Below are 22,836 nucleotides of genomic sequence, written 5' to 3' on the forward strand. Positions count from 1 at the left end.
AATACAATCTAGCAGACATACTATTCCAATTTATCAAACTACAAATTTTCCTCAATAGATGCAGAAAAATTGTTAACATTCAACATGTATTCATGATTTTTAAAAATATCCTGAGATAGTTCTAAGGAATACTCACCAAGTATGAAAAATCCCTAGCTACCATATAATTAATAATGAAAGACTAATAATTTCCCCCTAAAATCCGGAAGTGGGCAAGGATTTTGCTCTTACAAAGCCTATTTGACATTTTTCTAGAAGTCCTAACTAGGGCAACATGGCAAGAAAAGAAGTACTATAAAAATGATTGAAAAGAAAAAAGCTGTCTCTATTTGCAGATAACATGTCTGTTTATATAGAGAAATCAACAACCCTACAGAGCAAGGCAAAGAAGCAGTACCTACATTCCCAAGGCTTGTAAGATCCAAGATCAATATACAAAATCAATTGTGCTTTATATAGTGACCAAAACAATCAAATTGTAGTAATTATCAAGCATTTGATGTGATCCTGAAAAACTAATGGATGGGAAATTTTCCTTAAAGAAAAACCAATTTACAAAGAACTTAAAAAAGGACACAACTAGAAAAATGAAATTTGAAACAGAACTCCATCTACTATAGCAATGGATAAAGCATTGGTAAAATTTTTTAACAAGATATGTGAGACCTCTATACTGAGAACCATAACATAAAGGGAAAATGTATGAATTATAATAGAAGACTTCAAGGATCTTCAAAAGAGATAGTGATCAAGACAGAATGGTAGTGGTATAAACCAAAGGAACTGAAAACAGGGTCAGGAAATAGATCCCATTTAAATGGTCATTTGATCTCATTTTTCTACAGAAGTATCAAAACAATCTGATAGGAAATATAAAGTCTGCCCAACACAAGGACGTCCTTTTGGCCAGGGGGGAAGAATATTGTGATCTACCTTGCACTGTATACACAACTGGTTTAAAACAGGTCAAAAATCATGAAAGGGTCCTGTTAAACCACTGGACATGCATGCCCCAGACTGGGAAGAAAATATTTATCTGATGGGATACTAGTGTGTAAAATATTCCTAAAGCTCAATAATGAAAATGAAATGCCATTAAAAATGGGCAACAAATATGAATAAACACTTCACAAAAACAACAAGTAGCCAATCCATAAAGATGACAAATGATCAATAAACTCATCAAAAAGTATTCAGCATCATTAGTCATTAGGAAAACACAAATTAAAACCGCAAGGTGTTACTGGAATGCACCCATCAGTGTGGCTAAATTAGAAAGACCAAGATCATCAAACACTGCTGAATATCTGAAATAATGAATCTCCCTCCTATTGTTAGTGAGCATGCAAAAGGGCACAGTAATTTTGGGGCAAACTCTGTTGGTTTCTTACAAATACTTAAACTATACCTATCTAATTCATGACCTAGAATTTCCAATCCTAAGTGTTTACTAAGAGAAATATATATATCTACAAATAGATTTGTATATGAATATTTATACAAGTAGCTTTTTTTTTTAATGGTAGCCAAAATCTGGAAATAATGCAAGTGTCTATCAAACAAGAGACTGGAAAGCTGTGAGATATTTGTGCCCTGGAATATCATCTAACAATGATGACAACAAAATACTAATTGATGCTACATTATGAATGAACCTCCAAAGATTAATCTGAGAGAAAAAAGTCTTCCTTTAAACAGTGTGTACTTTTGAGTCAATTTATACAAAGTTCTAGAACTCGCAAACCTAATCAGTGATGGATGCAAACAGGAGTTGAAAGTGGAGACTGACTGGGAAGGAGTCTAGGAAAACTTGTGGGGACAATGGCAATGTTGTGACAGAGTTCTACAGGTGTAATGGACTTAACAAATTGAGATTTCTGTACTTTAAGTGTGTAAATCTCACAAAAATTTTTAACTGTAGTGAATAGTATGCATGAAGAATTATTCAGGTAAAGAAACCTAATTTGAAATGCAGCAAAACTAATATGGATTGATGGATGCCTCGAAGATGGAAAGGAAGGGTTGGCACTGTGGCATGTAGGGTTAAACCACCACCTGCAGAGCCAGCATCCCACATGGGCACCGGTTCAAATCCTGGCTTCTCTACTTCCAATCCAGTGCCCTGCTAACGCACCTGGGAGGGCAGCGGAGATGGCCTAAGTCCTTGGGCCTCTACCACCCTTGTGAGAGCACCAGAGGAGGTACCTGGCTCCTGGCTTTGGCCGGGTCCAGCCCTGGCCATTGCAATCATTTAGGAAGTGGGCCAGTGAACAGTTTTCTCTCTGTAACACTGCTTTTCAAATAAGTAAATAAATAAATCTTTTTAGAAAAGAAAAGGAAGGGGGCCGGTGCTGTGGTGGTAGCAGGTAAAGCCGACACTTGCAGTGCCAGCATCCCATTTGGACGCTGGTTCTTGTCCTGGATGCTCCACTTCTGATCCAGCTCTCTAATGGCCTGGGAAAGCAGAAGATGATGGCCCAGGTGCTTGGACCCCTGACCTGCTTGGGAGACCCAAAAAGAAGCCCCAGACTCCTGGCTTCGGATCAGCTAAGCTCTGGCAATTCTGGCCATTTGGGAAGTGAACCAGCAGATGGAAGACTTTGTCTCTCTCTCTGCCTTTGCCTCCCTGTAACTCTGCCTTTCAAATAAATAGTTTTTTAAAAAATAAAAATAAAAACAAGAGGGAAAGGATATTAACACAATTGTGCATTTGGTCATTTTCATAATAAAACATTGGGACAAACTTACTAGCTTGTGATCTCAAAACACGAGTAACTTTTTCAGAGCCAATTTTTCCCTCCAAAAACTTAGACTATCTTTCATCTTTATAAATCCTTCTAGCCAAATGATCAAATTTTGCACTCTGTCTTGTATCTACATAACAACGACAGCCAAAACCTAAGTTTGAAATTAAGATGAGAATGTCCTTTCTAATTACATAAATTATCAATTTTTCAGGAATGTATATCTACCTTATTAAATCCAATACATTTCTTTTTGGCAGTCACTACTTGGAAATTTTCAGTCTTTCTGACAGATTTTGATTTGTATGATGATGTCTGCCTGCCACTTTGTACTGGAGATTTTTCTCTTAGAATAATTCAGATTTCACTATGTCTTTCAAATTAATATATGTTTTATTAGATTGCTTTTCTCTAATCATATAATATGGCACTCACTTTAAATTTCAATGTCCTGTACACAAATAAACAAAATCCTGCTTGTATGCTTTGATTACTTCCTAATTTTCATCAGTAGTCCATTTCATTTCTATCACGAAGCAATCAAGTAAAGGCAGGTGTTTCACACAGGAAGATGCTGTTTAGGTCACCTGCATCCCAGATCAGAAGGCCCAGGCCTGGAGTCCTGGCTCCACTCCCAAGTCCAGCTTCCTGGTGGGAGACCCACACTGAATTCTGGGCTCCTGGCTCTAGTCTGGCCCGTCTCAGTAGTTGTGGGCATTTGGGGAACAAACCAACAACAGATCAATGATCTCTGGCTGACTCTATCTTGGTCTGTCCTTGAAATACATGAAAATAAATAAAATTTTTAAGAAACCCAGCAAATGAAAGCTGAACCTTAGAAAGTTGAAAGCAGCCATTCACGCAAACACGTCATTCTGCCTAGAATTTTAGCAGGTTCACGTGCCCTCGAAGGCCACCCTGATCCATGTCTGACACTGTAACTGCAGCTCTCATGAGGGAAGTGTACACCCAGGAAACAAGGACTGGCCAAGTTACTGAACATAACTGCTCAGATGAGTGATGTTATTCTAACCGAAGGCAAAAGTGAGGTTAGGAACACCTAACCTCCAATTCCTCTGGACGGGGAGGCAAGGGAGGCTCCTGCGACAACACTGGCCTTCACTTGGGTATACATCTGGGAGCCCCCAGTCAACACACTCCCTCCATCTGCTTCCCGCCACACTCCGATATCTCGAGATACCTCACGAGGGTCATTTATCTGACAGCAGATGTCCTGGGGCAGTGGAATTTTCACAGCCTAGACCTCAGCTTATCTTTGACTCCACCTGTAAGAGGCGACTGTAGAAAAGTCAGTTCTTTTAATTCTCCTGTGCTTTCCACTCTCTACCCACTCTGGCAGAACTCTCTCTTCAGCAAAAGAAAATAGAATAGTCTTTTTAAAAAAAAATTAATCATACTTACCTAAAAGTAACTTGGGAAAGTTGGACGTTTCAATATTATGGTAATAGACTATCGATGTTGTCGTAGCAACAAATCCCATCACGGCAGGCATGAAGAGGTGCAGATGCCTGGACTCCCTCCGTCTGGAAAAGCAAGACAAGGGCAGTGTGCAAAGGTGATGGTTCCCCATTTCTCATTTGGTTTTCATTGTGTTTATTAAAACTCTCTCAGCGGTAAGACATTCAAAACATAGCAGGCAATAGTTCGCTAAGACAATATGTAAGGGAAGAATTGATTGGGTGATGGAATTCTGATTAAATGGATTTATCCAAACACAGAGGCCTGGATAAACACGGCTGAACAATATCTTAAAATGCTTATGACAAAAATACATAGCTATCATTATAGAAATGAAATATCATTATTTTAGCAGAGCAAAATGCTGAATAATTTAATAATTAAAGCAAGGGAAGGTAGGTAAATCTGAATTTAAACTCACGTGTAAAGAATGTTTATTCCTTTGACAGTTTTCCTAGATTTTTATGGCCTTCAGTGTTTTCTCAAATTTTTTTGATTTTTTTATACTTGATTTTTTTGAAAATTTATTTATTTGAAAGGCATAGATACAGAGAGGGAGAGGCAGAGACACAGAGAGACAGACAGAGGTCTTCCATCAGCTGATTCACTCCTCAAATGGCTTCATTAGTTGGAATTGCACTGATCCAAAGCCAGGAGCCAGGAGCTTCTTCCAGGTCTCCCACTTGGGTGCAGAGGCCTAAGGACTTGGGCTATCTTCAGTTGCTTTCCCAGGCACATTAGCAGAGAGCTGGATCTGACAGCTGGTCTCAACCAGTGCTCATGTAGGATACCAGCGCTGCAAAGAGCAGCTTTACCTGCTATGCCACAGCACTATCCCCTCAATTTTTTTTATTTTTCAAAATTTATCGGACAGAAAGAGAGCCAGAAAAGAGAAAGCTCCCGTTCACTGGTTTACTCTCCAAAGGTCCATGATGGCTGGGGCTGGGCTAGAGTGGCAGCTGAGAGCCAGACACAATATAGGTTATCATGATGGTGGCAGGTAGCCAACTACTCCAGCCATCACTGCTGCCTCCCTGGAACCAGGAGGAAGCCTTGGGAATCACACCCAGGTACTCCAATGTAGAAGGCAGACATCTTAACTGCTAGGCTGAGTACCCACTCCATACTTCTCCATTGCATTCATTCCATGCATTTGTATCTACTCATCCAGACCCTGTGTTAGGTTCCGGGATGCAACAACAAAACAACACACCAAGCCATGCCAATGCCAGCACGATGTACTTGAACCAGAACTATGAAAGTAAACCTCTTTTCTCTCTAGGTTATCTAGCCTCAGGGACTTGTTACAGTAGCAGAAAATGGATTGATATGGGAAATATTATAAAAGGCTTTCTATGCCAAGGCAAGGGGTTGGATTCTCACCTTGCAAAACATTAGAATACTTTAACCAGTAAGGGATATGGATGGTCTGTGTTTTAAAGAGATGGTACTGGTACTCATGGGGATGATAGAGTTAAGTAATGTGTGGATTTGTGGAGGGGGAAGAGGGGAGAAATAGAAGGAGAGAAAGAAATTAGGAAACTCTGGTTATAAGTCAGGTGACAGATTTTGAAGGCCTGACCTAAGTTTTGGCAGCAGTAACCCAGAGGAAAAAATACATTTTTTTCTTAAGATGGACAGGACTTTAACTGTGTTGGTATATAAAGGTGATAACAAAGGAGAGGTAGACAATAAAATGGTAAATAGCTGTGTGATCAGACAGTATTTCTAACAGGATGAGCAGATTGAGGGGAAGCATAAAAGTTTCAGTTATTACTATTTGTCAAAGTGTCAAAAACCATGCAAAGGAGACTAAGAGTTAACTGCAGACATTTACAATATGATCAGTGATATCATTTGCAATCCTCCATAAAGACACGACAATGAAAATATCAAACTACTATGATAAAACACCACCCACCACTTCCCCGAAATAGCTCAGAAGAGTCAAAAAAAGGTAGAACACAGTGCTTCATCAGTAATTAGGAAACGTGATCCATGTGCTTGGTCACGTGGCATGCCAGGATCCTAGACACAGTTGTTGATTCAAGTCCCGGCCCAATACTGCCAAATCATCTTCCCGCTAATGTGCACCCTGGGAGGCAGCAAGTGATAGCACAAGTTCCTGTCACCGACTCAGGGAGACCCAGATGGAGTTCCGGCCTCCTGGCTTTGACCTGGCCCTGCTCATGCTGTTGTGGGCATTTGGGGAACAGACCAGCAGATGGGGGATGCATCTCTCCTTCTACCCCCACCTATTAAATGCAATGAAAATAAGTAAATTTTAAAAAGTAAATTAGGGTATGGTTCTAATACTCTCGAATTATCTAATTAAAAAATTTAAAATCACTTACCAAATATTTATGAAATTCAAAAATGAGCATACTCCCTACACAAGCTTCTAAAATGTGATCACAATCATACTCATAAGCAAATTTATAAACTTAAATAGACTAATAAATCATCATGGGGCTAGTGTTGTGGCCTAAGAGTTAAGCCACCACCTGTGACACTGGCATCACGTAGGGGACCCAGTTCAAGTTCCTACTGCTCCACTTTCCATCCAGCTCCCTGCTAATGTGCCTTGGAAAGCAACAGAAGATGGCCTAGGTCTTTGGACCACTGCACTCACATGGGAGATCCAGATGAAGCTCCTGGCTCCTGGCTTCAGCCTGACCCAGGCCTGCCCATTGTGGCCATTTATTGTGTGAACCAGAGGATGGAAGATCTCTCTCTCTCTCTCTCTCTCTCTCTCTCTGTTGTTCCCTCTCTAACTCTGCCTTTCAAATAAATCAGTCCTAAAAAACATCATCATAATTAAATCAATGAGTTAGAAAGCAATGACAAAATATCACTAAACAAAGCAGAAACAAAGAATTAAGATAACAGCATCTATTTTAAGATCTTATTCATTCTGTCATTCTTTATTAGGGATTACACATAGCTTTTAACCAGGCTTATATTTTTATTAAGACTTCTTTGTTACTTCTTCATTTGCAACATTGCACATTTTTTTTTCTTTTGACAGGCAGAGTGGACAGTGAGAGAGAGACAGAGAGAAAGGTCTTCCTTTTTTGCCATTGGTTCACCCTCCAATGGGCGCTGAGGCCGGCGCTGCACTGATCTGAAGCCAAGAGCCAGGTGCTTCTCCTGGTCTCCCATGGGGTGCAGGGCCCAAGCACTTGGGCCATCCTCCACTGCACTCCCTGGCCACAGCAGAGAGCTGGCCTGGAAGAGGGGCAACCGGGACAGAATCTGGCACCCCGACCAGGACTAGAACCCGGTGTGCCGGCGCCGCAGGCGCAGGATTAGCCTATTGAGCTGTGGTGCCAGCCAACTGCACATATTTTGAATGATCACTCAACCTTAATATTTCCTTAGGTTATGCTCTTTTTAGAGTATGATTGGCAGGCCTCAATGGCTTGGTAGGAACACATACATACAAGGGGTCTTCAAAAAGTTTATGGAGAAAGTATCAGAAAATTATGTGTAGATTTTGAAAAATTTTATATCAAAATAAACTTATCATGTAAATAACATTTTCCACAAACTTTAAAATAACTTATTTACATTTTTATTTTGGATACGGGGGATGGAGAGAGAGCTCTTTGTTCACAGTGGTTACAGCTGGGCCAGGCTGAAGCTGGGAGCCAGGAATCCAATGCAGGCCTCCCCCACATTGATACCAGGAACTCAATTACTTGAGCTATCACTGCTGCCTCCCAGGGTCTGCATTAACAGAAAACTGGAGGCTGGAGTGGGAGACGGGAACTGAACTATGGTACTCCAGTATAAGATGTGCAATGTTAACTACCAGGCTGAACACCCACTCCTCCATGAACTTTTTAAAACAAATCCTATTATAGCAGAAAATCTTTAATCAGAGGCTAGAAAGGAAATTCAAGAGCATTACATCACTTAGGTGAAAAAATAATTTACTAAACAGAAGATGAAACAATCCAAACAAAAACACAGTACAGATTTTAATACACTGCTTTTAGAATATATTAAAAGGAATGGAAAAAATCAACACATAAGACTTTGATAATGTAATCAACAAACTCAAATTTTGCTACCTACAAAGTGTGTGGGTATGTTTATGAAATATTCTAATATATATTAAATATAATAAATTATTCAAAGTAATCACTTTGCAAACTGAATGCTCTAATAATAATTAACTTAAGCCATAGAGCAAGCTGAAAGTGATTCCTATCTTAAAGCTGGAGTCACAAATGGCTAATAAATACAAAGGAGAATCCTGCTTACATAAAACAGTTGAAGACCAAGATGTTCCAAAAAGAAAAAAAATAGCTTTAAATGCTGTGTTGCTAAAAAACAAATCAAATAGTCAATTAGGAACACCTTGCATTGTTTCACTAATTTTAATGAGCATTTATTATATTTTCAGTCAAGAGTAGTTCATAAAGATCTTGCTGTAAGAAATAAGGGGGGCTACAGCTATGGCCTAGCAGGTAAAGCCACTGTCTGCAATGGTGGCTACACCACTTCCAATCCAGCTCCTGCTAATGGCCTTAGAAGGGCAGCAGAGGATGGCCCAAGTGTTTGGTCCCTTGTGTCCAAGTGAGAGACCTGGATTAAGATCCTGGCTCCAGCCTGACCCAGCCCCAGCCATTACAGCCATCTGGGAGAGTGAACTAGTAGATGGAAAAATAGAACCCACCTCCAACTCTGACTTTCAAATAAATATTCAAAGAAAAAAAAAAAAGGCAAGAAGGGAGGAATGACAACCTGGGTCATTATGACAAAGACAAAAAGGTGTCCATTAAGGTATCCTTAAAATTCAAAGTGTTTAGGCTGGCACTGCGGCTCACTAGGCTAATCCTCTGCCTGTGCACCAGCACCCCGGGTTCTAGTCCTGGTTGGGGTACCGGATTCTGTCCCCGTTGCTCCTCTTCCAGTCCAGCTCGCTGCTGTGGCCCGGGAAGGCAGTGGAGAATGGCCAGGTGCTTGAGCCCCTGCACCCGCGTGGGAGACCAGGAGGAAGCACCTGGCTCCTGGCTTCGGATTGGCACAGCGCACTGGCCATAGCGGCCATTTGGGGAGTGAACCAACGGAAAAGGAAGACTTTTCTCTCTGTCTCTAACTCTGCCTGTCCAAAAAAAAAAAAAAAAAAAAAAAAAAAAAAAAAAAAATTCAAAGTGTTTCTTGTAGGAGCAATTTCCAGAGAGAGAGAGAAACACTAAATATTTGGTTTAGAAGCAACTGAAAGATGACTTTTGAGAATCTCAGATAAAAAAGAATAAGATGAAGAAGCTTGTAGCTGAAAAGTGGAACAGCACAAGTTCAGGGTTATATTTTTGCCTATCTGTTTTTAGGATGGGCCCCTTATATCACTACTGTTATAAAACAAGCCTTTGCCATTAGCACATCATTGTTAGTTCAGAGCATGTTTTCTGTCTGACTCAATCTACCCATCAACCACGAGGACGGAAACAGTCCTTCTTGCTCACGCGATGTCAGAATGTCAAGTTGTTGAGAACTATTGGACTGATCTAACTTCCACTTCCCACATACACACAGAAGCATGCGAGTATACAGTCAGCCTGTATGTGAAGGGAAGTAAATTAATTAAGACTAGAATTGGCTATGTTAATGCAAATACACCAAAAGGTTTTAAACAGTTATCAATAAGATAACAGCCAATTAAGTTTCTAAATACGTGGAGGGATAACACATATTAATGATTCTGATTTTTCTTTTTATCAGAAATTAAGACATGTCCATATCGGCAAGGAACTGCTGTAGAACATTACAAAATAGTTGGCTCCATGACAGTAGCTTACAAGTTTCATTCCTTGTTAATTGCAACAGAAAAACATAAACAGATGTCAGGGAGGTTCTATGAGATAAGAGCAAAATTTTTTAAAAATTCATAAAATTTTTAAGGCCTTTTCATGTAAGTTCTTCAATGAAAGGTGTATCATTTAGCATAATTTCATGATAAAAAGTTACTCACTACATAATTTTCTCTTACTGTTGGATAAAGAATTACCCCCAGATAAAGTTTAAGTTCATAAATATAATTCATTGTACTCTGACTGTCCAATACAAACTTTCTTCTTTGATAACAAGATTCCTTCAAAAACATGAATTTCATAAAGAATCCTCATTTTAAAATCATTTCATGTCTTATCTCAATTTGTGAATATATTCTTACAAGAACCCAAACTTCCCTAAAGCCTATTTCATTTGCTTTTGCTCATTTTTGAAATACATGGAAGCATTTATAAATAAACAAAAATCAACTGAAAACTAATTAATATGTTAACATAGAGCTACACGTATTAGACCTATACATCAACACTGATAATTTTTCTATTTAATCACTTTTCAAAGCTGCAATAAACATCAAAGTTTTTAAAGAGAGGAATAATGTCCTGCAAGGGTTCCTTGGAACAGGGAACACAGAAATATAAGGTAACTTAAATGAGTACAAGTCCCAGGAATCCAAACCTGTGTAATCAGAGAAATTATGGAGCAACACAAAAAGATCAACAAAACACATGATTATCAGGTAAAATGAGTAATAATTGTTATTTCTAATGAGTTATGCTTCAGAAGTTACACCTGATCTTGTGTACTCTCGGCTACTGTCCGTAATAATGTACCCACTGGTCCACTTTAAGGACACCATGCAGGCCAAGCCACTTACGAATCTGAAACAATGCCTTCGGCTATCTCACAGACGTGCACAAACAGGAGCGCAAAAGTAAGAATCCATCTCAGGTTATGTCCAGGAAAATGAAGCCATGTGTTGTGATGAATTTGGACTTTTGAACTTTGGCTTCCCCACCCTGGAAAAAAAAAAAAGTCAAAGTCAAAAGGAGAGAAACAAAGGGACAATTTTCTCATGATGGAAATAATTTACACTATGATAAGCTTTCCTGGGGTTTCTGAAATCTTAGTGTGTTCTATGGTAGCAACAGAGATTCTGGTCTATTTTCATTATATTTTTAAAATAGCAATTGCAATTATTTTTTACAAAATTCCCCAGGCTAACAACAGTATTTGTTGCGTTGTTCAGAAATAACACCCACTCTGAGTGAAAATATATACATTTTTTCTGCTTTGTTTCCCAACACAGTATTAAGTCTATTCATTATTTTTAATGATATATAATAATTGTGCATATTTTGGGAGTATAGTGTGATAATTTCATGCAAGTATACAATGCATAATGATCAAATCAGAGTGATTAGCATCTCCCATAACTTAAACATTTATCATGCTTCTGTGGACCACATGGTTTTATCCCACATTATCAGAAGCTCATACTGATAGCCTTCCAATTCACTCAAAAGGAAATGTTAATAATTATAATGACAAAAGAAATTTGGTGTCTTAAATTTTTCAAAATGAAACACAGAACTCATCAGTGCATCCACATTGAGTCATCCGTGTATCCTAGGACAAAAATGCTTGCCTATGACTGGGCCAGCACCAGTCAGCAAGAGGAACTGCCATCTTTCTCAAAGCAAGCTCAAGTTTTGTTCAGTGATATGAGTTCTGAACTTGATCAGGAACATTGCGGGGGGCGGGGGGACAGCATCATAGCTCAGTAAGGTAAGCTGCCACAAGCAAACTGGCATTGCATACAACACCAGTTCTAGCCCGGGCTGCTTCACATCCAATCCAGCTCCATGCTAATGTGCCTGGGAGGACAGCCCAAGATGGTCCAAGTGCCTGGGCCCCTGCCACCCATATGGGAGACCCAGAGGAAGTTCCAGGCTCCTGGTTTCAGCTGTTAAAGCCATTTGTGGAGTGAACTAGCAGCTGCGGTGTCTCTGTGTAATTCTGCCTTCAAACAAATAAATAAATCTTTGAAAAGGAGAGAGTACATTTTAGGTTCATCTTTAGGGTATCACTGTAGCAACAATGCAGGATACTTTTTAGTGTTTTCCTTTCAAAACTGCAGGTAGGGTTAACACCAACTTGTATATGGTGTGTTAGGAAAGGAACTCACTTTTTTCCCCCCCTTTTTTTTCTACTTTAAAGAAGCCTCTGCATGCTTCAAGAATGAATGATGGTTAGTGTTTGAAATAGTGCCACAAAGAATTTCCATATGGACAGAAGAGAACACCCTGAAGCATTCCTTGAAAAGAAAGCCGATTCAGGTCCTAGTTGTTTCCAAATGTATTTCATCATTGGAAGGTCCCCTACATTGAATACAGCTACCAGAATTTATACTATACAAAGACCAAGTTTTTTTTTTGTAACTTTGTAGTTTTCCTAGTACCTAACACTTCCTTGAGATTTACTTCTGATCTCTCCTAACTCAAGGAGCCAACATTGTCCAGGAATAGTGGGCAAATAGTCTATCTCCCTCAGCAGTGTTCACTCCAGTTCCACTCTATTCAAATACCCTTGATGCCAGGGACCCCAGAAAGGAACGACTTAACTCTCAGGAAGCTGATCAGATGTCAAAAAGGAGTGATTCACTGAAAATTTCAGTTAAAAATGAATTATTGATTGTAAAATTAAAGGCTTTAAAACAGTCAGTTTTGGCCAAAGGATATTCTCAATGCCTTAAAAATAATGACATAAATAACAACTAGTGTTTCTACAAATGGTCATTCTGGTCCTCACATCTTTAGTGTCTATACTTTTGTTTAACATAAATTACTATACACTAAGCATTACCAAATCCTTTCATCTCTGGTAGGATATGGTAACACATGATACCACCCTCACTCAATTAAATTTGTTAAATAGATAAATTAAAACATATAAATTTTTCTCAATATTTAAATTATGGCCAAAATATTCATTATATAGCTTGTTTATATATATTAGTTTTCTGATTTTTATGGACAAAATCATGCACAGAATATTAAACACCAAATAATTCAAAATAGTGGTTCCCTCCTGGATTCTAATGTAGAATGTGGGGCCAGTAACAAGACTAGGAAATTATACAGAATCCCTTTTTATTCTTACTATTATATTGTCTTAGATGCAAGAAAGGTTTAATACACATTTATTATATCAATCTTCACAATTTCACAAATCAAAAACATTCTGTAATTTTTAAGTTAAGGGTTCTTTGTTTTATGGAAGGGAAATTTTACACAATTGCCCTAAAAAATTGGATACAGTAAACTGTCAGGTAACAGAAGATACTGTATTACTAACCCCTTTCCAGATGTTTGCAGGGGGATTCCTTCTAGCAAAAGCACAGCCCATCATGCCTACTTTAACTTGCATGCTCCACATCTTTCCAGTGCCCAATGGTGTCACTCTCTATGTAAGCCCCACGAGCCCCAAGAAGTTATTTCTCTAGGGGATTAATGGTCAAAGTAGTTTGATCTTTTGCCTGCAAATATAGGCTTCCCACACGGTGCAGCCCCTCCTCTTGACTTTGAGACATCTGCCCACTGTACCAGCCCCTGCAGCCAAGTGTTCTGCTTCACCCACTTTCTACTCCCTCTACTGAGTCCAAGCAAATACTCTATCTCATGGAATTGTCTTTCTCCCTCTTTAAAACAAACAAAAACTACTGTTGCTACCCAAGGGCCATTCTCTCAGAAGCACGTAACCACTGCTGTACCTACAGAACATCACATGCCAGAAATACATAATTGGAAAACACAAAATACTCGCTTACTCATTTCTTACACATTAGCTTTCATGTTGGAGGAATTAACATTGTTTTAAGTCTCAGCCACTAATAAGACGTATAAATAGTAAGTAATAAAATATAAGACATTAGATTACTTACCAATAAATAATATTGGAAAAGTGATAAACAACAGGAAGACATGTGGGACCAGGTTGAGGGCATCCACAAAGCAGGGATTTTGTAATACACCATCGTAGATATTATACGAAGAAATGTTATTACCACAAAATGAAAGGCTCATTTCTTCTTATGTGGTTTACTCTGGAAGAGAGAGAAAATGGAAAGAAAGATCATCTTGTTATTAAACTCTCTTTCATGAAAGTATGGCCTTAAATAGAAATGATAGCAAAAATTAATCCCCCTTAATTTCACAATGAGGAAGCAGAAAACTTCATGCCAAAGCAACTTGGTAGTTTCTTATAAAGACCTATACCATCTGTAAGGTTGTCTTTTCCATAGCTTTTTTTTTAAAAGCAAGTCATTTATTTTACTTGGGAAAATATACAACTAATATCTACCTAAACTGATATTTCAAAATGAAGTCTGGGCTGGCGCCGCTGCTCACTAGGCTAATCCTCCGCCTTGCGGCGCCGGCACACCGGGTTCTAGTCCCAGTCAGGGCGCCGGATTCTGTCCCGGTTGCCCCTCTTCCAGGCCAGCTCTCTGCTGTGGCCAGGGAGTGCAGTGGAGGATGGCCCAAGTCCTTGGGCCCTGCACCCCATGGGAGACCAGGAGAAGTACCTGGCTCCTTCCATCGGATCAGCGCGGCGCACCGGCCGTGGTGGCCATTGGAGGGTGAACCAACGGCAAAGGAAGACCTTTCTCTCTGTCTCTCTCTCTCACTGTCCACTCTGCCTGTCAAAAAAAAAAAAAAATGAAGTCTGACTAAAGTGATGTCAAAGAAGCAAAATTGTGATGTGCAAGAAAGAGGAGGAGAAAACATAAACCAATGGCTGAGAACACAAAATGGTGCAACAGCAAGTCTTTGCCTATGTTCACTTACTGAGAAACACGTACTGAAATATTTCATTAACTGCAGTAAACAGTAATACACAGGGACCAACATGGTCACACTTTCTCTGAAGAATGCTAACCTTGGGGCTGGCATCATGTATGCCTCCACTTGCAATCCTGGCATCCTGTATGGGTGCTGGTTCAAGATCCAGCTGCTCCACTTTTGATGCAGCTGCCTACTAATGTGCCTGGGAAGGCAGTGGAAGATGGCCCAAGTCTTTGGGCCCCTGCACCCACACGGGAGGCCTGGATGAAGCTTCTGGCTCCTTGGCTTCAGCTTGACTCAGCCCTGGATGTTGTAGCCATTTGGGGAGTGAACCAACAGATGGAAGCTTCTTTCTCTCTCCCTCTCTTGGTCCCCCACCCTCCCTCCCTCTTCCTCCTCCTCCTCCCTGTACTCTGCCTTTAAAACAAATCTTTTTTTTTTAAGATTTATTTATTTATTTCTGAGTCAGAGTTACAGACAGAGGGAGATACAGAGATCTTGCATCCACTAGTTTACTCTGCAAATGGCAGCAATGGCCAGAGCTGGGCTAATATGAAGCCAGGAGCTTCTTCTGGGTCTCCCACACAGGCACAGGGGCCTAAGAACTTGGGCCACCTTCTACTGCTTTCCGAGGGCCATCAGCAGAGAGTTAGATTGGAAGTGGAGCAGCTGGGAATCAAACTGGCATCCATTAGGGACATTAGCACCACAAGTGGAGGATTAACCTATGATGCCACAGTGCTGGTCACAAATAAATACATCAAAAAAAAAAAAAGAATGCTAACTTCAAATATTAAGTTAAATGTAACTCAAGTGACAAGTTAATGAAATTATCAAGGTCTCACAGTCAGAGACATTGTTCAATGAAATGCACTCTACGCAAGTTTTGAAAGTATCTTTCTATTGGAAATCTGTATATGTTAGAGGAGAAGTAGACGAGTTAGAGAGCAAACAGCAGACAAGATCGCACAGTGCTCTGCAGGTCATAGCTGCAACTTCGGCTCCTCTGAGTGAAATGGAGCCTCTGGTTGTGAGCTGTGTGCTCTGACTTAGATTTTGAATGGATCCCTCTCCCTGCTGTGCTGACCACATGGGAGAGCAGCAAGGGTCTCCCTCATCAGATACCATCAGGAAATGCCAGCAAGAGCTTTAGCATTCAGAAAACCTCAACAATGCCTACTACTCATCTAGCACCTGCTACATTCTGGACACACTGTATGCATTACCGTTTGTCCTCAGAAAAAACACCTAAGGTTAGTGTGTTATTTGCAATTCACAGCACAGAGTTCAGAGGTTCAGATCAGTTCAGTATTTTGCCAAGCAGAAGAGAAGGTGGGATCTGCACCCATGTGTCTAACTTACAAACTATGTTCTTTCCACTGCATCAGGCAACCCCCAAGCTGGTTTTTAAAGCAAATACCTACTCCTATTCCATCGAATAGCACTGTCAGTTTAATCTCACTAGACTTTGTTGGATTTTTTTCCTACATTCATGTCACTCTGAATTCTGAGTTAGCTCATTTAAAGGCTCGCAGAAAATCCTGTTAACTCACTTAGTACCTTTTGTCTCTTTCCTTTCATTGATGATTAAACAATGGGCACGAGCAAAAGTTCTCCTGGAAAAAAACAGAGTGTTAGAAATCATTGACTATAGTAGGTTAAATTATCGCAGAATTAAATTTCCAGCGAAGGTGCTACATAACATTACATGGACACACAACTAGCAGCAGAACCTGTGTATTTAAGTCTGAAATGCTGGAATGCTTATATGGAATCCACCCAGGGCATTATTTCTGATAAACCCTTTTTTGATAAATCATTGATATACTGTCTATAGTTGAGATCTTATCTTTTTTAAAAAATAAACGTTATAGTTTTATGAAACCCAAGATGAAGTCATATACTTGGTAAATCCTTATGAACTGCCATAAAGACTCTAAGTTAGATAAAATAATTGAAAAGAACTTGCAATTTTAAAATAACTGTCAAATGGAAGTTACCAATTCATATTTGTATATTAGATGCATTTCTCCTGAAGTCAGAAAAAAAATTAAAAAATAATAGTTAGAGGTATGTGTTACATTCACATTCCACAATGGAGTACCTGAGTTCAATTTCTTTTTACAGCTTCTGATACCAGATTCCTGTTAATGCAGACCCCAGAAAGCAGTGATGACAGCTCAAGTACTTGGATTCCTGCTACCCACATGGGGGACTTGGATTGAGTTCCTCGCTCCTGGCTTTGGCCAGGCCAAGTCTTGACTGTTGTGGGCATTTGGGGAATAAACCAGAAATCAAGAACACATACACACACACACACACACACACACACTCTATACCTAATAAATGACTGAAATTAAAAATACAGCTAGCAATGGAATTTTAAGGACTATTTCCATTAATTAATAGAAATGATAAAAGGCAACTTTGAGTCCACTCTTTTTTAAAGCAAATTTTTATGAATTCTTAACATGCAATACTGTACACTTTTATGGGATACAGTGCAACCAACCTATCACCTACACACAGGGCAAACCAATCCAGCCAGGCAGCTGGCCCTTCCACTTCCTGACCTTTCTGTGTGGAGCCCTCCAGTTCCTCTCTCTGTAACCCCACGCCTAAGTGAAAGAGCTTTAGAATGAATTCTCTTTCAGAATCTCTCAGTTCATATCTCCTCCAGCCCCTACCCTGTCCCTACTCCTGACCACAGGTGTCCTTGTAACTTTTCTTCCACCTCCTCTTTGTCCTTTCCACCTGACCCTTAGCTTTCCTCTCTCATCGATGCCAACCTCCAGAGACACGGACTAAAGCCAGCCCATCTTAAAACCCAATGGAGGTGACCTTACTTGATAATCATTGTGTTTATTCAACCTGAATTTCTAACTAATTCTTGAATTTCCAGTTACCACTGTTTCCCTCCCAGAACCCAAGGTAAATTGGCAATGCTTTGGGAACATGATCAATCACTGTTCTTATTGGCTGCATTCCATCATGTGACATCCTTCAGCCCAGCCCCTTCTAGAGCCACGTGGTTCAACTGAGCAGTGACAGAGGCCCAGGAAGCGGGAGAAGAGACCAGACAGGAAGACTGTAACACTGTCCACTCTCAGGGTAAACCCACAGAGGTGTGTTATAGTGTTTATGACAGTCAGTAAGGTTGGAGACCTTGACTGAATTAACTTCAAAGACAAAGAGAAAAGTGAAACTCTACTCATAGGGGTGGTCTACAGAACAGAAAACATGAAGTGAAAATATTTCTTGATGATCTGACTTAGGATTTCATGACGAGAGCAGTGCCATCAGCACCCTATTCCTTATTCATTCAAATGCATTCTGTGACGTTCCACACTGCTTAGCACTTAGAAAATCCAGATAGAGTTGATGAACATAATCATTGACCTGCCAGTTCTGTTGGCTTCTTTGTAAGAAGCAATGATCAATAGCTGATTTAATTCTAAGAATATATGAAAATTTGAAATCAGGTCCGGTACACCACTGCTTTTTGCCAACTCCTCTTTCAGAAGCAAAGTGAAATGAAAGCTACCACTATCCCATTTACTGCTCAAAGTGTCAGTTCTGACAGAAGAGCTGAACCAGAGAACTTAGACTACTTTCACGGGAACACGCCAAGTGCAGCATGAAAGCGCTCATTCTCACACACACGCCCGCGACAATTCATTCTGTAGTTATTTAGAGATTGCCTGCATTATGCTATAGGACAGAAGAGCGGCATTTTACACGTCAGGATTTCATCTAGAGCATTTTCAGGGTGCCGATCTTTACAAACGCTACAGTAACTTTGAAGCTACTCAGTCCAGTCGTGGCTCACAAAATCAGGACTAGATGTCCAGCTGTGATAATTCCAAGTAGGAAATTCGCAAGCGAAAATGCTCACTTACTTCTGATTTAGTGCCTGAACTGAATCCACCCTCTCTCTCTTCAGGGGCTGTAAAGCTCTAGCACACCAAAAGGTTTCCTTAAAATAGACCGACGCTGCAAGGGGAACTGTTTAGAAATCCCAAACCGAACAAATTAAGCAAAATTCGGATAAATACCTGGGGCAACACCTTGACAATGCTTCAGACCCCTGCGGACGCTCTTGTGGAACCTTCCAAACATCGACCTCCTACCCCGTCTTAAGTTGTCAAAGGACGCAGAACTCCTACAAAAGCAAACAGCAACAGGGATCAAGGAGATAGAAACCCACTTCGTGAATACAGGAACCGCAATCCAGGGAGTAACACCTCCCGGTGGTTCCAGTCCTCTTCCAGCCGGAGCCCGCGGAGTTTTGGAAGTCCAACTGGAAACCTGACTCCAAGCCCCGTCTCCCCGGCCAGGCCCTGTCCGGTCCCCCCAGAAATAGCCAAGGGGGGAAGGAGCTTTGCGCCGCCGGCGCCTGGGCTAGCCGCGATGTTCGAGCGAAATCCACGGCTCACAGCCACTCCTGAAACCTTTTTAGCGGTATTTAATGAAAAGACACGGACTCACTCACTCGCAGAACAGCGCTTTCCACCGCTAGCCGGAACGCGCAGGGCGCCGGAGCGGATTATTTTTAGGGTAGTGGGAGATCAGCTGCTGCCTCCTATCGAGTTTCCAAATTGCACAAACCGCTCTGGGCTGGGGCGGACACGAGGACTGCGCGAGGCAGGAAACTGGGCAGAAGCCCCGTGCGCAACGCCCGCGACCAGGGACCCTCCCCAGCGCCGCAGGGCCCAGCTTCCCGAACCGGAACCGACCCCCAGGGGATGGTGCGGCCCCGAGCGTGCGCAGGCACTGAGACTCGAAGTGCAGGACTGAGGGAGTCGGGGCTGCAAACGTCCAAACACGCAAGGTACTCGCCCGGACATTTTTTCCCCCGCGCTCTCCAAGCGCCCTTGTATTGGCCACATAAGGAAGCGGGTTCAAGGGGTTCGCTGCGGCCCCCCAGAGCGGACCCGAGCTCCGAAGAGGGGCGGCGGCTGCACGCCAAGGGCTCGCAGCAGCCAGGCAGGCTCACGCCACGCCGGGGAGACTTGGTGCGTCCTGCCGGCCGCTCCCCGAAAGCGGCCCTCGGTTCCCAGGGCAGCACCAACTGTGCCCCCTTTGCTGGCCACTCCCCTACACCTCCCGCCGGCCTAAGACACCCCCAACTCTCCGCATAACGCATTTAAAAATAGATGACCCGGCAGGAGCTCCGTGGCCAGCCCAGGATGCCAGCCCTGACCGGTGTTCTTAGCCATTCTCTTTGATCAAAGCCAAGGGCCAGGACTGAGAAGGCGTGAAATTTGTACCGTTTTCAGCAAGGGTGATCTGACAGGGGAGGGTCCACAGTTCGGGGGCTCCTCCGAGCCTCCACGCACGACCCCTATGGACAGACCCCGAACGGGAACCCCGGCTTCCCGGCTGCGGAGACCCTGTCTTGGGCGCAGACCCAGGGGATTTCCCGGCGGGCGCCTCATTCTGGAAAGAGCTCTGTGTTCCCGTTACAATGCCAGGCCTCCTTCCGTGCCTGGGGTTTGAACCCGTGGCCACTAGGGGCCCCGGAAGCGGGGGGGAAAGGAGGGGTCTCCCAGACTGCATCCTGGGGCTGTGAACGACGCAGGCGCCTGAGGGCAGACAGAGGGGCTACAAGAAGGGGGACCTGGCCTTGGAGCTGGAAGCCTGGGAGACCCCAGGGAAGCAGAATGGGGAGTAGAGGTTCCCAGGGCTTCTGGGGGTGAGAGTGAGGGCTGGAAACAGGGGGCGCAGTGTCCCACAACATGCACTCTCATTGTGACCACACAAAATAAAATTAGAGATTTTTTAAAGAATGACTATTATTAAGGTCATTTATGATTTTTAAAAATGCTTATTGTACAAACTTTGCAACACATAAAAAATTATAAGGGAGACCAGCGAGCCCCCCTCCCCCCCCAGCCATGAAGCTACTGAAAACATGGTGTTGTATTTTAAGCAAAGGTCGGTTAATGTCGCAGAGTAGGGAGGCAGCCTCACTGACATCAAACACTGGCCCTCGCGAATGACTGGCCAAGTCCCCCAACTTCCAGGTGCACCAGCTCCCTTCATCCGTCCCCTGAGGCGTCATGGGCTGCACGTGGTGCCCAGCGAGGCCATCAGTGCAGTCAGAGCATCACTGCCCCTTCGCACACGCCTCAGCCTGGTAGCTTCACTCCGTGTCTCCCGCGTCTATTTTAATATTGCTGGTATCACAACATAATTCGTCTCCTCATAGTGCCTTTTAAAATAATTATTTTCAGGTGGTTTTTAGATCCTTAATAGAAATGTTTTAAATGGCTGCATAGTATTCCATGGTGTGACTATATCATGTAAAATCCATTTTCTTATTGTTGGACATGTAGCTGCCAAATTTTGATCCTATGGTGGACTTCTCTGCTTAATTTTATCTTTATGGCAGGAAATTTAATACAAATCCTTTGAAAAGTAATCACGTGTTCAAACAGGCTAAATATTTTTAAGGCTGTGGATAGAGTATGTAAAAGTTACTTTTCTAAAAAGTTTGTATTAACTCCCCTTAACTGTATGAGATGATGTATTACATTTAATTCTGTAATTTGACAGATAACATGGAATTCCGTCATTAATACTCAACATTTCCCAACATTCTTCTCTGTACTTCCCCTAGGTGAGTTTGTTCATACTTGACCACGTAACAGGTCTTAATGAAGTTTCTTATCATTTGTGTTAACTTTTAACAAGGATGTTAATGCTGCATCGTATGTGACAAATCTTTTCTCAATTAGTCATTAAAATTCTAGGGATGCTGCCTTTAGAGAATACAGACGTTTGCATTCATCCTTTATGTATTAAAGTGTGCATCATGCGCTAGACACAGAGGGTCGTGGTGGCAGCCCTCAAGGTCTCTGCCCTCAATGAACATTCCGCTACAGGAAACTTATTTGTAGGTAAATCAACAGCTTTTTATTATTGTCACGTATTCCAATGTTTTGGTTAATAAATATTAACCTTCATTTTTTAAGGGTCTTTGCTGCTGTTGTTTGGTTTGGAAATTTACTTTGGCATGTGTCATGGATGAGAATTTCAGTTAATATTTTATTCATGACACCAACAGCTTTCCCTGAATAACCCTTTCCTTCTAACCTGGCTTGCAATGCCACCTTTATCCCACCGACATTCTGATTTCATAGAAAGATCTTTTCTGACCTCCCTAGTCAGCTTGACTGACCTGGTTTTCAATTTTTTTATTCTATTAAAATTATTACACTTATTTGATTACTATAGCTTTAAATTATATTTTAACCTGGTAGTGCCAGTCCTATTTTTACTCTTTGCAAAATTTTGTTAGTTATTCTCTTTTGGAGATTTCATTGGAATTTCATGAAATCTAGAAACCAATTTACAAAGAAATTTCATGTTTTCATGTTACTGCTAACTTTTATAGAACTATATATTTATTGTAAAGGTTTATCACACAAATTTCTGTTTTCACATTTTGTATTGTTAAAAACGTATTACTTACATATATTTTCTAGTACATGATTTATTTATCTTACATCCAGATAGTTTACTAACGTTTCTCAATAATCCCAGTAATGGCCGGCGCCACAGCTCACTTGGCTAATCCTCCACCTGCAGCGCCGGCACACCGGGATTCTAGTACCGGTTGGGGTGCCGGATTCTGTCCAGGTTGTTGCTCTTCTACTCCAGCTCTCTGCCGTGGCTTAGGAAGGCAGTGGAGGATGACCCAAGTGCTTGGGCCCTGCACCTGCATAGGAGACCAGGAGAAACACCTGGCTCCTGGCTTCAGATCGGCGCAGCACGCCGGCCGTGGTGGCCATTTGGGAAATGAACCAATGGAAGGAAGACCTTTCTAACTCTGCCTGTCAAAAAAAATAATAATAATCCCAGTACTGTCACCACGTTACTGTCACTATCTGTATATAGTGATCCACTTCTTTCCCAATTTAAAATATAATTTTTATTTTGTCTCCATTATCACCTCTAAATTCCAG

The 22,836-nt window shown here is 41.5% G+C and overlaps 1 protein-coding gene and 1 long non-coding RNA gene across 17 annotated transcripts in view; one reads left to right on the forward strand and one right to left on the reverse strand.

The window, feature by feature from the left end:
• The window catches only part of ABCC9 (ATP binding cassette subfamily C member 9), a 146,964-nt gene extending 127,396 nt beyond the window's left edge, over nt 1-19,568 (reverse strand). For 4 of the 9 annotated variants that reach the window (XM_070048297.2, XM_070048298.2, XM_017343242.4 and 1 more), the window contains exons 1-6: nt 19,355-19,385; nt 18,922-19,028; nt 16,427-16,482; nt 13,966-14,127; nt 10,900-11,041; nt 4,167-4,288 (exon numbers count right to left, since the gene is read on the reverse strand). In XM_070048297.2, coding sequence (XP_069904398.2) covers nt 4,167-4,288; nt 10,900-11,041; nt 13,966-14,107 — 406 coding nt within the window. In that variant the 5' untranslated portion in view covers nt 14,108-14,127; nt 16,427-16,482; nt 18,922-19,028; nt 19,355-19,385. 9 annotated transcript variants of the gene reach the window in all.
• Nucleotides 19,467-22,836, forward strand: part of LOC138843880 (uncharacterized) — a 57,302-nt gene continuing 53,932 nt past the window's right edge. For 7 of the 8 annotated variants that reach the window (XR_016213550.1, XR_016213554.1, XR_016213553.1 and 4 more), the window contains exons 1-2: nt 19,467-19,697; nt 21,425-21,488. This is a non-coding gene — a long non-coding RNA (uncharacterized LOC138843880). Of the gene's footprint in view, nt 19,698-21,424; nt 21,489-21,606; nt 21,769-22,836 lie in introns of all 8 variants that reach the window. The other variant, XR_016213555.1, reaches the window with a different exon arrangement.

This window comes from Oryctolagus cuniculus, chromosome 9, assembly GCF_051225735.1.
Source record: "Oryctolagus cuniculus isolate XC-2025 breed Fujian yellow rabbit chromosome 9, ASM5122573v1, whole genome shotgun sequence".
NCBI classification, from domain to species: Eukaryota; Metazoa; Chordata; class Mammalia; order Lagomorpha; family Leporidae; genus Oryctolagus; species Oryctolagus cuniculus.